Source organism: Oncorhynchus tshawytscha, linkage group LG08, assembly GCF_018296145.1.
Source record: "Oncorhynchus tshawytscha isolate Ot180627B linkage group LG08, Otsh_v2.0, whole genome shotgun sequence".
In the NCBI taxonomy this organism is placed as follows: Eukaryota; Metazoa; Chordata; class Actinopteri; order Salmoniformes; family Salmonidae; genus Oncorhynchus; species Oncorhynchus tshawytscha.
Genome location: NC_056436.1, coordinates 90476099 through 90490921, shown reverse-complemented (window position 1 = coordinate 90490921; position 14823 = coordinate 90476099). Strand labels below are relative to the sequence as shown.

General features: G+C 47.2%; 1 protein-coding gene across 1 annotated transcript in view; it reads left to right on the top strand.

The window, feature by feature from the left end:
- The first annotated feature begins 790 nt into the window (after positions 1–790).
- LOC112238103 (SH3 domain-binding glutamic acid-rich-like protein) overlaps positions 791–14823 on the top strand; it is a 72943-nt gene continuing 58910 nt past the window's right edge. Inside the window, exon 1 of the mRNA XM_024406696.2 lies at positions 791–1226. Coding sequence (XP_024262464.2) covers positions 1182–1226 — 45 coding nt within the window. The 5' untranslated portion in view covers positions 791–1181. The remainder of the gene's footprint in view (positions 1227–14823) is intronic.

The window sequence follows — 14823 nt, the reverse complement described above, 5'->3', positions numbered from 1 at the left end:
AATAGAGAGCGCATGATTAGTACGTGCCCCTGCGAACAGAGAACATGATTTGATAGAGGTTGTGTTTAATTTATGTCTTATTTCAATGGAACTCAAATAAAATAATCTCTCTCTATTCCAAGCATCATAGAACGACTGTCTTTTTTATATATTTTATTTTAACCTTTATTTAACTAGGCAAGTCACCATCTACTACACCATTTTAACTTCTGCCCAAAATAAGACGAAAAATACATCAACATTTGGCTTCGTGCTTGTGGCCAACATGGCGCCCTTCTTGCTCGACACATTTTTGTTTGTCGGCTTTTCTAAATGAATCTGAGGAGAGGGAACGTTTACGTCGCATCGTCCGGGCGCCTGTAGGTGGCTTCAGCTCCAAAACCCAGTGTGAATGAATGAGCAGTTCTCCCTGCACTCCTGGCGGCCGAGGACAGACGGCACACCTCACTAAAACATCCTCAGTCTTCCTCTCTTATCTAGTCAGACACCGAATAGAGATAGAAAGGGCGGAATATGAATGATCACCTTCAAATGTGACCAACTAGCCTTGCACTGCGTACTTCTATTAGCTATTGTAATTCATAGCCATAAATTTACTGGACTAACATCCCCAAAAAGGCCGGATGTACCGGTATTGTAGTGGGGATGCAGTGTTTCATGTATGCCACTGGGGGGCGCTCTGAGACGCTCTTTAACCGCCACCTGGTGCGACATTGTAACCAACTGTAACTGGGTTCGATTATGACGTCATTCTAATGGATGCTACTTCTCGAAACATTGTTGCATTTAAACACAAAGTGGAGCTAATGAGGGAATTCAATCAGAAGGTGAAAATAGACATAACATTGACTGGACAGACTAGAACTAGAAGGTTATATTTTTTCTTGAAAGTTACAATTCCTGACTCTTTACGTCCACGCATTTAGGCTGTTGAGTCTGTGGTCGACTTTTTGCCACTGATCAAGTGACGGTGACATGTTTCAACGAGAAACGGACGGTGTGAAAGAATAGAAAGAGAACGAGAGAGGGAGTAAAGAGAAGAGGGGCGGATCGTTCAGACCAGGACTGGAGGAAGTTGTTTTGTGAGTCATCGCTGTGAAACTCACATTATTACTATTGGAACAGAGCAGAGCAAAGCATCAATCTGCCTGACTGGAGCCTCGGCGACAACGCACTCTAACATGGTGATCAAGGTCTATATAGCAACCTCTTCCGGTTCCACCTCGGTAAGAACTGAACAAACGACTTTTACACTTTTCATACGATTTGTAGGGGTCGGGGGTTCTGGTGATGATGGTTTACTACATGTGGGGGGTCTGGTATAGAGAAGGTAGGCTGCCACAGCTGTAGACTCTAGCTGGGCTGTTTCTTTACCAGGCGGAGCTACTGTATATAATAACGATGTGCAGATACAGTATGTATTTCTAATCAGCAATAAGACAATATTCTCTGACGAGCCTCAGTTGGTCACCCAGTTTGAACTGACACACTGGAGAGCTGGAGACATGACTCCATTCATACTGTATCAGAAATGTGTTTTAGCCAATAGCAGCCAGTACAGTAGAAGGATGTAGGCCATACCAGACAGTTATATGTAGGCTATATGTAGGCCATACCAGACAGTTATATGTAGGCTGTACCAGACAGTTATATGTAGGCCATACCAGACAGTTATATGTAGGCTGTACCAGACAGTTATATGTAGGCCATACCAGACAGTTATATGTAGGCTGTACCAGACAGTTATATGTAGGCTGTACCAGACAGTTATATGTAGGCTGTACCAGACAGTTATATGTAGGCTGTACCAGACAGTTATATGTAGGCTGTACCAGACAGTTATATGTAGGCCATACCAGACAGTTATATGTAGGCTGTACCAGACAGTTATATGTAGGCTGTACCAGACAGTTATATGTAGGCTGTACCAGACAGTTATATGTAGGCTGTACCAGACAGTTATATGTAGGCTGTACCAGACAGTTATATGTAGGCTAGGCCATACCAGACAGTTATATGTAGGCTGTACCAGACAGTTATAGTTATATGTAGGCTGTACCAGACAGTTATATGTAGGCTGTACCAGACAGTTATATGTAGGCTGTACCAGACAGTTATATGTAGGCCATACCAGACAGTTATATGTAGGCTGTACCAGACAGTTATATGTAGGCTGTACCAGACAGTTATATGTAGTACATACCAGACAGTTATATGTAGGCTGTACCAGACAGTTATATGTAGGCTGTACCAGACAGTTATATGTAGGCTATATGTAGGCCATACCAGACAGTTATATGTAGGCTGTACCAGACAGTTATATGTAGGCTATATGTAGGCCATACCAGACAGTTATATGTAGGCTATATGTAGGCTGTACCAGACAGTTATATGTAGGCCATACCAGACAGTTATATGTAGTACTGTACCAGACAGTTATATGTAGGCTGTACCAGACAGTTATATGTAGGCTGTACCAGACAGTTATATGTAGGCTGTACCAGACAGTTATATGTAGGCCATACCAGACAGTTATATGTAGGCTGTACCAGACAGTTATATGTAGGCCATACCAGACAGTTATATGTAGTACATACCAGACAGTTATATGTAGGCTGTACCAGACAGTTATATGTAGGCTGTACCAGACAGTTATATGTAGGCTGTACCAGACAGTTATATGTAGGCTGTACCAGACAGTTATATGTAGGCTGTACCAGACAGTTATATGTAGGCTGTACCAGACAGTTATATGTAGGCTGTACCAGACAGTTATATGTAGTACATACCAGACAGCTATATGTAGGCTATATGTAGGCCATACCAGACAGCTATATGTAGGCCATACCAAACAGTTATATGTAGGCTATATGTAGGCTATACCAGACAGTTATATGTAGGCTGTACCAGACAGTTATATGTAGTACATACCAGACAGCTATATGTAGGCTATATGTAGGCCATACCAGACAGCTATATGTAGGCCATACCAGACAGTTATATGTAGGCTATACCAGACAGTTATATGTAGTACATACCAGACAGTTATATGTAGGCCATACCAGACAGTTATATGTAGGCCATACCAGACAGTTATATGTAGGCCATACCAGACAGTTATATGTAGGCTATATGTAGGCTATACCAGACAGTTATATGTAGGCTATACCAGACAGTTATATGTAGGCTATATGTAGGCCATAGCAGACAGTTATATGTAGGCTGTACCAGACAGTTATATGTAGGCTATATGTAGGCTATACCAGACAGTTATATGTAGGCTGTACCAGACAGTTATATGTAGGCCATACCAGACAGTTATATGTAGGCCATACCAGACAGTTATATGTAGGCATACCAGACAGTTATATGTAGGCCGTACCAGACAGTATATATGTAGGCCATACCAGACAGTTATATGTAGTACATACCAGACAGTTATATGTAGGCTGTAGGCCATAGCAGACAGTTATATGTAGGCTATATGTAGGCCATAGCAGACAGTTATATGTAGGCTATATGTAGGCCATAGCAGACAGTTATATGTAGGCCATACCAGACAGTTATATGTAGTACATACCAGACAGTTATATGTAGGCTATATGTAGGCCATAGCAGACAGTTATATGTAGTACATACCAGACAGTTATATGTAGGCTATACCAGACAGTTATATGTAGGCTATACCAGACAGTTATATGTAGGCTATATGTAGGCTATACCAGACAGTTATATGTAGGCTATATGTAGGCCATAGCAGACAGTTATATGTAGGCCATACCAGACAGTTATATGTAGTACATACCAGACAGTTATATGTAGGCCATACCAGACAGTTATATGTAGTACATACCAGACAGTTATATGTAGGCCATAGCAGACAGTTATATGTAGGCTACACCAGACAGTTATATGTAGGCTATACCAGACAGTTATATGTAGGCTATACCAGACAGTTATATGTAGGCTATATGTAGGCCATACCAGACAGTTATATGTAGGCTATATGTAGGCCATACCAGACAGTTATATGTAGGCTATATGTAGGCCATACCAGACAGTTATATGTAGGCTATATGTAGGCTATACCAGACAGCTATATGTAGGCCATACCAGACAGTTATATGTAGGCTATATGTAGGCCATACCAGAAAGTTATATGTAGGCTGTACCAGACAGTTATATGTAGGCTATATGTAGGCCATACCAGACAGTTATATGTAGGCTATATGTAGGCCATACCAGACAGTTATATGTAGGCTGTACCAGACAGTTATATGTAGGCTGTACCAGACAGTTATATGTAGGCTATATGTAGGCTATACCAGACAGTTATATGTAGGCTATACCAGACAGTTATATGTAGGCTATACCAGACAGTTATATGTAGGCTATACCAGACAGTTATATGTAGGCTATACCAGACAGTTATATGTAGGCTATACCAGACAGTTATATGTAGGCTGTACCAGACAGTTATATGTAGGCTATACCAGACAGTTATATGTAGGCTATACCAGACAGTTATATGTAGGCTATACCAGACAGTTATATGTAGGCTGCCATACCAGACAGTTATATGTAGGCTATACCAGACAGTTATATGTAGGCTATACCAGACAGTTATATGTAGGCCATACCAGACAGTTATATGTAGGCCATACCAGACAGTTATATGTAGGCTATATGTAGGCTATACCAGACAGTTATATGTAGGCTGTACCAGACAGTTATATGTAGGCTGTACCAGACAGTTATATGTAGGCTATACCAGACAGTTATATGTAGGCTATATGTAGGCCATACCAGACAGTTATATGTAGGCTGTACCAGACAGTTATATGTAGGCTGTACCAGACAGTTATATGTAGGCTATACCAGACAGTTATATGTAGGCTATACCAGACAGTTATATGTAGGCTATATGTAGGCCATACCAGACAGTTATATGTAGGCTGTACCAGACAGTTATATGTAGGCTGTACCAGACAGTTATATGTAGGCTGTACCAGACAGTTATATGTAGGCTATACCAGACAGTTATATGTAGGCCATACCAGACAGTTATATGTAGGCTATACCAGACAGTTATATGTAGGCTATACCAGACAGTTATATGTAGGCTGTACCAGACAGTTATATGTAGGCTATACCAGACAGTTATATGTAGGCTATATGTAGGCCATACCAGACAGTTATATGTAGGCCATACCAGACAGTTATATGTAGGCTATATGTAGGCCATAGCAGACAGTTATATGTAGGCTATACCAGACAGTTATATGTAGGCTATATGTAGGCTCTACCAGACAGTTATATGTAGGCCATACCAGACAGTTATATGTAGGCTATACCAGGCCATACCAGACAGTTATATGTAGGCTGTACCAGACAGTTATATGTAGGCTGTACCAGACAGTTATATGTAGGCTATACCAGACAGTTATATGTAGGCTATATGTAGGCCATACCAGACAGTTATATGTAGGCTGTACCAGACAGTTATATGTAGGCTGTACCAGACAGTTATATGTAGGCTATACCAGACAGTTATATGTAGGCTATACCAGACAGTTATATGTAGGCTATACCAGACAGTTATATGTAGGCTATATGTAGGCCATACCAGACAGTTATATGTAGGCTGTACCAGACAGTTATATGTAGGCTGTACCAGACAGTTATATGTAGGCTATACCAGACAGTTATATGTAGGCCATACCAGACAGTTATATGTAGGCTATACCAGACAGTTATATGTAGGCTATACCAGACAGTTATATGTAGGCTGTACCAGACAGTTATATGTAGGCTATGTACCAGACAGTTATATGTAGGCCATACCAGACAGTTATATGTAGGCTATATGTAGGCCATACAGACAGTTATATGTAGGCTATACCAGACAGTTAGTAGGCTATATGTAGGCTCTACCAGACAGTTATATGTAGGCCATACCAGACAGTTATATGTAGGCTATATGTAGGCTATACCAGACAGTTATATGTAGGCTATACCAGACAGTTATATGTAGGCTATACCAGACAGTTATATGTAGGCTATACCAGACAGTTATATGTAGGCCATACCAGACAGCTATATGTAGGCCATAGCAGACAGTTATATGTAGGCCATACCAGACAGTTATATGTAGGCTATACCAGACAGTTATATAAGTAGAGTTTTAGTAGAGTGTCAGTACAGTGTCGGCAGAGTGTCAGTAGACTGTCGGTAGAGTGTCAGTAGAGTGTCAGTAAGTAGAGTTTTAGTAGAGTGTCAGTAGAGTGTCAGTAAGTAGAGTTTTCGTAGAGTGTCAGTAGAGTGTCAGTAGACTGTTAGTAGAGTGTCAGCAGAGTGTCAGTAGAGTTTTAGTTGAGTTTTAGTAGTGTCAGCAGTGTCAGCAGTATCAGCAGTGTCAGTAGAGTGTCAGTAGAGTTTTAATGGTATCAGTAGAGTCAGTAGAGTGTTAGTAGAGTTTTAATAGTGTTAGTATAGTGTCAGTTTAGTGTCAGCAGAGTGCCAGGAGAGTGTCAGTTTAGTGTCAGCAGAGTGTCAGTTTAGTGTCAGCAGAGTGTCAGTAGAGTGTCAGCAGAGTGACAGGAGAGTGTCAGTAGAGTTTTAATGGTATCAGTAGAGTCAGTAGAGTGTTAGTAGAGTTTTAATAGTGTTAGTATAGTGTCAGTAGAGTGTCAGCAGAGTGCCAGGAGAGTGTCGGTTTAGTGTCAGTAGAGTGTCAGCAGAGTGTCAGTGGAGTGTTTGTTGTGTCAGTTTAGTGTTAGCTGAGTCTCAAAGCAGTGTTGTTAACAGTGTCCCTATACTACTGACTGACTGAAGAGAGGAGGAGAGCCTGAGAGGAACTGACAGAGTCACTGCAGCATGCAGGAACCATGAGAACTATCTGGCAAGAGTCAGAGAGAGAACACTATTGTAAATACAACCCATATATTTTTATGTTGATTTATTTTCCCTTTTGTACTTTAACTATTTGCACATTGTTACAACACTGTATATAGCCATAATACAACATTTGAAATGCCTCTATTCCTTTGGAACTTTTGTGAGTGTAATCTTTACTGTTATTTTTTTGTTTATTTAAAAAATTTTTTTTATCTTATTCACTTGCTTTGACAATCTAAACATATGTTTCCCATGCCAATAAAGCTTTAGTAGAGTTTAATTTGAATTTAATTGAATTAATTTGAGAGCGAGAGAGAACAGAGAGCGACTGAGAAAGAGAGGGAACAGAGAACAGACTGACCCCCATATTTAGAGTTACCTCCTCTAGTACGGTTCCTCTTTCTATAACTGACTGGTATAATACTGAGAGGGGGGGGTGCTCACAGTTACATTATGGAGTTATAAGACTAATGGACTGAATAGATTAGAGACCCACATTAGATGTTTGTTCTCTTTTCTGTAATGTATACAGTCCACACACCTCCCCTATCTCCTCCCTCCCTCCCTCTCTCCACTCCACACCTCCCCTATCTCCTCCCTCCCTCCCTCTCTCCACTCCACACCTCCCCTATCTCCTCCCTCCCTCCTTCTCTCCCCTCTCCCCACCTCCCCCTATCTCCTCCCTCCCTCCCTCTCTCCACTCCACACCTCACCTCCCTCCACTCCTCTCTCCCTCCCCTCTCCTCTCTCCCACCTCTCCTCCCCTCTCTCCACTCCACACCTCCCCTATCTCCTCCCTCCCTCCTTCTCTCCACTCCCACCTCACCTCCCTCCCTCCCTCTCCTCCCTCTCCTCTCTCCCTCCCTCTCTCCACTCCACACCTCCCCTATCTCCTCCCTCCCTCCCTCTCTCCACTCCACACCTCCCCTATCTCCTCCCTCCCTCCCTCTCTCCACTCCACACCTCACCTCCCCCTCCACTCCTCTCCTCCCCCTCTCCCTCTCTCCACACCTCTCCTCCCCCCTCCCTCTCCACACCTCCCCTATCTCCTCCCTCCCTCCTTCTCTCCCTCCACACCTCACCTCCCTCCACTCCTCTCCTCCCCTCTCCTCTCTCCACACCTCTCCTCCCCTCTCCTCTCTCCACACCTCTCCTCCCCTCTCCTCTTTCCACACCTCTCCACTCCTCTCCACACCTCTACTCCCTCCACTCTAGTCCTCTCCACACCTCTTCCCCTTCAGTCCCTCCACACCTCTCCTCCAGTCCTCTCCTCTCCACACCTCTCCTCTCTCCACACCTCTCCACACCCTCCACTCTAGTCCTCTCCACCTCTCCACACCTCTACTCCCGCCACTCTAGTCCTCTCCACTCCTCTCCACACCTCTCCACACCTCTACTCCCGCCGCTCTAGTCCTCTCCACACCTCTCCTCTCTCCACACCTCTCCACTCCTCTCCACACCTCTACTCCCTCCACTCTAGTCCTCTCCACACCTCCCCCTTCACTCCCTCCACACCTCTCCTCCACTCCTCTCCTCTCCACACCTCTCCTCTCTCCACACCCTCCACTTTAGTCCTCTCCACACCTCTCCACACCTCTACTCCCTCCACTCCTCTCCAGTCCTCTCCACACATCTCCCTCCACTCCTCTGCATAATTCTCCTCCCTCCCTCCACTCCTCTTCTCCCTCCTTTCTCTACTCTTCTCCTCTCTCTTCCCCTTCCTCCACTCCTCTCCCTCCACTCCTCTCCGCTGCTCCACTCCTCTCACCTCCCTCCACTCTTCTCCTATCTCCTCTCCTCCACTCTTCTGGTCTTCTCATCTCTCCACTTCACTGAGCAGGTAGCCTAGTGGTTAGAGCGTTGGGCCAGTAACCGAAAGGATCCTGGATTGAATCCCTGAGGTGGCAAGGTAAAAATCTGCCGTTCTGCCCCTGAACAAGGCAGTTAACCCACTGTTCCCCAGTAGGCCGTCATTGTAAATAAGAATTTGTTCTTAACTGACTTGCCTTGTTAAATAAAGGCTAAATAAAAAATTCACTCCCCTGTCCACTCTTACCTCTCCTTCCTCCCATCTATTTGGGGAAGACCACCCCCCTTTTCTACCCTGACTGACTGTTTAGCTGACCGGCTGACTGGCTGACTGACTGACCGGCTGACTGGCTGACTGACTGTTTAGCTGACCGTCTGGCTGACTGACTGAATGACTGTTTAGCTGACCGGCTGACTGACTGCCTGACGGACTAGGCTTGGGCCGTATACCGTAAATACTGTGTACTGGGGTATTTTGAAATACAGACTTATTATTTATTCACAAAAATATAATTGATCCAGTCACATGGTAAGTTTATTTAAAAACAGAAGATTTGTGACCTGACGATCTACTGTTGAGCAGCACAAGAGAGGTTATCAAGTTACACTTGAAATTTACTACTAATGTTTTCCAGCTAAATATTCTATAACTATAAATTAACTATTTAATGTGCCAAATACATTTTCTCCAGCTCAGGGCTCCAAAGAGGCACTATGCTTTTGGTTTGCTAACTTGCTAGCTATAGGTGGCTAGCTTTCAATATCAAATCAAAATCAAATCAAATTTATTTATATAGCCCTTCGTACATCAGCTGATATCTCAAAGTGCTGTACAGAAACCCAGCCTAAAACCCCAAACAGCAAGCAATGCAGGTGTAGAAGCACGGTGGCTAGGAAAAACTCCCTAACAAGAACAAAACCTAGGAAGAAACCTAGAGAGGAACCAGGCTATGAGGGGTGGCCAGTCCTCCTCTGGCTGTGCCGGGTGGAGATTATAAACCTGGAGAGCAACCAGGCTATGTGGGGTGGCCAGTCCTCTTCTGGCTGTGCCAGATGGAGATTATAAACCTAGAGAGGAACCAGGCTATGAGGGGTGGCCAGTCCTCCTCTGGCTGTGCCGGGTGGAGATTATAACAGAACATGGCCAAGATGTTCAAATGTTCATAAATGACCAGCATGGTCAAATAATAATAATCACAGGCAGAACAGTTGAAACTGGAGCAGCAGCACGGCCAGGTGAACTGGGGACAGCAAGGAGTCATCAAGCCAGATAGTCCTGAGGCATGGTCCTAGGGCTCAGGTCCTCCGAGAGAGAGAAAGAAAGAGAGAAAGAGAGAATTAGAGAGAGCATACTTATATAACAAACTGACCCTAGCCCCCCGACACATAAACTACTGCAGCATAAATACTTGAGGCTGAGACAGGAGGCATCAGGAGACACTGTGGCCCAATCTGATGATACCCATAACCTAACCTGCTGTAACCCTAACCCTAACCTAACCTGCCCTAACTAACCCTAACCCTATCAGGACTATTATGTAATCTATGATAACCTGGTAACTAACCCTAACCTAACCTGCCATAACCTTCACTAACCCTAACCTGCCCTAACCCTAATCTAACCTGCCCTAACCTTCCCTAACCTTAACCTGCCCTAACCCTAACCTAACCTGCTGTAACCCTGACCCCAACCTGCCCTAACCCTAACCTACCCTAACCTTAACCCGCCCTAACCCTCACCTGCCCTAACCCTAACCTGCCTAACCCTAACCCACCCTAACCGTAACCCTAACCTGCCCTAACCCTAACCCGCCCTAACCCTAACCTGCCCTAACCATAACCCTAACCGGCCCTAACCCTAACCTGCCCTAACCGTAACCCAACCTGCCCTAACCCTAACCTGCCCTAACCTAACCTAACCTAAACTTAACCTGCCCTAACCCTAACCCTAACCTGCCCTAACCCTAACCCACCCTAACCCTACCTGCCCTAACCCTAACCTGCCCTAACCATAACACTAACCTGCCCTAACCCTAACCTGCCCTAACCATAACCTGCCCTAACCGTAACCCTAACCTGTCCTAACCCTAACCTGCCCTAACCGTAACCCTAACCTGCCCTAACCCGCCCTAACCCTAACCTGCCCTAACCATAACCCTAACCTGCCCTAACCCTAACCTGCCCTAACCGTAACCCAACCTGCCCTAACCCTAACCTGCCCTAACCTAACCTACCCTAACCTTAACCCGCCCTAACCCTAACCTGCCCTAATCCTTTACCTGCCCTAACCCTAACCTGCCCTAACCCTAACCTGCCCTAACCCTACCCTAACCTTAACCCGCCCTAACCCTAACCTGCCCTAACCGTAACCCTAACCTACCCTAACCCGCCCTAACCCTAACCTTCCCTAACCCTATCCCTCACCTGCCCTAACCGTAACCCAAACTGCCCTAACCCTAACCTGCCCTAACCGTAACCCAACCTGCCCTAACCCTAACCTGCCCTAACCCTAACCTGCCCTAACAGTAACCCAACTTGCCCTAACCCTAACCTGCCCTAACCATAACCTACCCTAACCATAACCTGCCCTAACCTGCCCTAAACTTAACCCGCCCTAACCCAACCCTTCCATAACCTGCTCTAACCCTAATCTGCCCTAACCGTAACCCAACCTGCCCTAACCCTAACCTGCCCTAGCCATAACCTAACCTACGCTAACTTGCCCTAACCCTAACTTGCCCTAACCGTAACCCAACCTGCCCTAACCCTAACCTGCCCTAACCCTAACCTGCCCTGCCCTAACCGTAACCTACCCTAACCGTAACCCAACCTGCCCTAACCCTAACCTACCCTAACCCAACCTGCCCTAAACCTAACCTGCCCTAACCGTAACCCTAACCCTAACCTGCCCTAACCCTAACCTGCCCTAACCATAACCCTAACCTGCCCTAACCCTAACCTGCCCTAACCCTAACCCAACCTATCCTAACCCTAACCTGCCCTAACCTAACCTACCCTAACCTTAACCCTAACCTGCCCTAACCCTAACCTGCCCTAACCCTAACCTGCCCTAACCCTAACCTAACCTTAACCTGCCCTAAACCTAACCTGCCCTAACCGTAACCCTAACCTACCCTAACCCGACCTAACCCTAACCTTCCCTAACCCTATCCCTCACCTGCCCTAACCGTAACCCAACCTGCCCTAACCCTAACCTGCCCTAACCGTAACCCAACTTGCCCTAACCCTAACCTGCCCTAACCCTAACCTGCCCTAACCGTAACCCAACTTGCCCTAACCCTAACCTGCCCTAACCCTAACCTGCCCTAACCTAACCTACCCTAACCCGCCCTAAACTGCCCTAACCCGCCCTAACACTATCCCTCACCTGCCCTAACCGTAACCCAACCTGCCCTAACCCTAACCTGCCCTAACCGTAACCCAACCTGCCCTAACCCTAACCTGCCCTAACCCTAACCCAACTTGCCCGAACCCTAACCTGCCCTAACCCCAACCTGCCCTAACCTGCCCTAAACCTAACCTGCCCTAACCTGCCCTAACCCTAACCTGCCCTAACCCTAACCTACCCTAACCCTAACCTGCCCTAACCTGTTCTAACCCTAACCTGCCCTAACCGTAACCCAACCTGCCCTAACCCTAACCTGCCCTAGCCATAACCTAACCTACCCTAACCTGCCCTAACCCTAACCTGCCCTAACCGTAACCCAACCTGCCCTAACCCTAACCTGCCCTAACCCTAACCTGCCCAAACCTGCCCTAACCCTAACCTAACCTACCCTAACCGTAACCAACCTGCCCTAACCTGCCCTAACCGTAACCCAACCTGCATTAACCTGCCCTAAACGTAACCTACCCTAACCGGAACCCAACCTGCCCTAACCTGCCCTAAACCTAACCAACTCTAACCCAACCTGCCCTATCCTGCCCTAACCCTAACCTGCCCTAACCGTAACCCTAACCTGCCCTAACCCTAACCTGCCCTAACCCTAACCTGCACTAACCATAACCCTAACCTGTCCTAACCCTAACCTGCCCTAACCCTAACCCAACCTGCCCTAACCCTAACCTGCCCTAACCGTAACCCTAACCTACCCTAACCTGCCCTAACCCTAACCTTCCCTAACCCTATCCCTCACCTGCCCTAACCGTAACCCAACCTGCCCTAACCCTTAACCTGCCCTAACCTTAACCCAACCTGCCCTAACCCTAACCTGCCCTAACCCTAACCTGCCCTAACCTGCCCTAACCCTAACCTGCCCTAACCGTAACCCAACCTGCCCTAACCCTAACCTGCCCTAACCCTAACCTGCCCTAACCTGCTCTAACCCTAACCTGCCCTAACCGTAACCCAACCTGCCCTAACCCTAACCTGCCCTAACCGTAACCCAACCTGCCCTAACCCTAACCTGCCCTAACCGTAACCCAACCTGCCCTAACCCTAACCTGCCCTAACCCAACCTGCCCTAACCCTAACCTGCCCTAACCCTAACCTGCCCCAACCTTCCCTAACCCCATCCCTCCCCTGCCCTAACCGTAACCCAACCTGCCCTAACCCTAACCTGCCTTAACCATAACCTAACCTACCCTAACCTGCCCTAACCCTAACCTGCCCTAACCGTAACCCAACCTGCCCTAATCCTAACCTGCCCTAACCCTAACCTGCCCCAACCTGCCCTAACCTAACCTACCCTAACCGTAACCCAACCTGCCCTAACCTGCCCTAACCGTAACCCAACCTGCCCTAACCTGCCCTAACCGTAATCTACCCTAACCGTAACCCAACCTGCCCTAACCTGCCCTAACCGTAATCTACCCTAACCTTCCCTAACCCCATCCCTCCCCTGCCCTAACCGTAACCCAACCTGCCCTAACCCTAACCTGCCCTAACTGTAACCCAACCTGCCCTAACCATAACCCAACTTGCCCTAACCCTAACCTGCCCTAACCATAACCCAACTTGCCCTAACCCTAACCTGCCCTAACCTGCCCTAACCCTAACCTGCCCTAACCGTAACCCAACCTGCCCTAACCCTAACCTGCCCTAATCCTAACCTGCCCTAACCATAACCCAACTTGCCCTAACCCTAACCTGCCCTAACCTGCCCTAACCCTAACCTGCCCTAACCGTAACCCAACCTGCCCTAACCCTAACCTGCCCTAATCCTAACCTGCCCTAACGCTAACCTGCCCTAACCTGCTCTAACTCTAACCTGCCCTAACCGTAACCCAACCTGCCCTAACCATAACCTAACCTACCCTAACCTGCCCTAACCCTAACCTGCCCTAACCGTAACCCAACCTGCCCTAATCCTAACCTGCCCTAACCCTAACCTGCCCCAACCTGCCCTAACCTGCCCTAACCTAACCTAACCTACCCTAACCGTAACCCAACCTACCCGAACCGTAACCCAACCTGCCCAAACCTGCCCGAACCGTAATCTACCCTAACCGTAACCCAACCTGCCCTAACCTGCCCTAACCGTAATCTACCCTAACCGTAACCCAACCTGCCCTAACCTGCCCTAACCCTAACCTGCCCTAACCGTAATCCAACCTGCCATAACCCTAACCTGCCCTAACCCTAACCTGCCCTAACCCTAACCCAACCTGCCCTAACCCTAACCTGCCCTAACCGTAACCCTAACCTACCCTAACCCGCCCTAACCCTAACCTTCCCTAACCCTATCCCTCACCTGCCCTAACCGTAACCCAACCTGCCCTAACCCTTAACCTGCCGTAACCTTAACCCAACCTGCCCTAACCCTAACCTGCCCTAACCCTAACCTGCCCTAACCTGCCCTAACCCTAACCTTCCCTAACCCTATCCCTCACCTGCCCTAACCGTAACCCAACCTGCCCTAACCTGCCCTACCTGTAACCCAACCTGCCCTAACCCTAACCTGCCCTAACCCTAACCTGCCCTAACCGTAACCCAACTTGCCCTAACCCTAACCTGCCCTAACCCTAACCTGCCCTAACTGTAACCCAACCTGCCCTAACCCTAACCTGCCCTAACCCTAACCTGCCCCAACCTGCCCTAACCCGCCCTAACCCTAACCTTCCCTAACCCTATCCCTCACCTGCCCTAACCGTAAC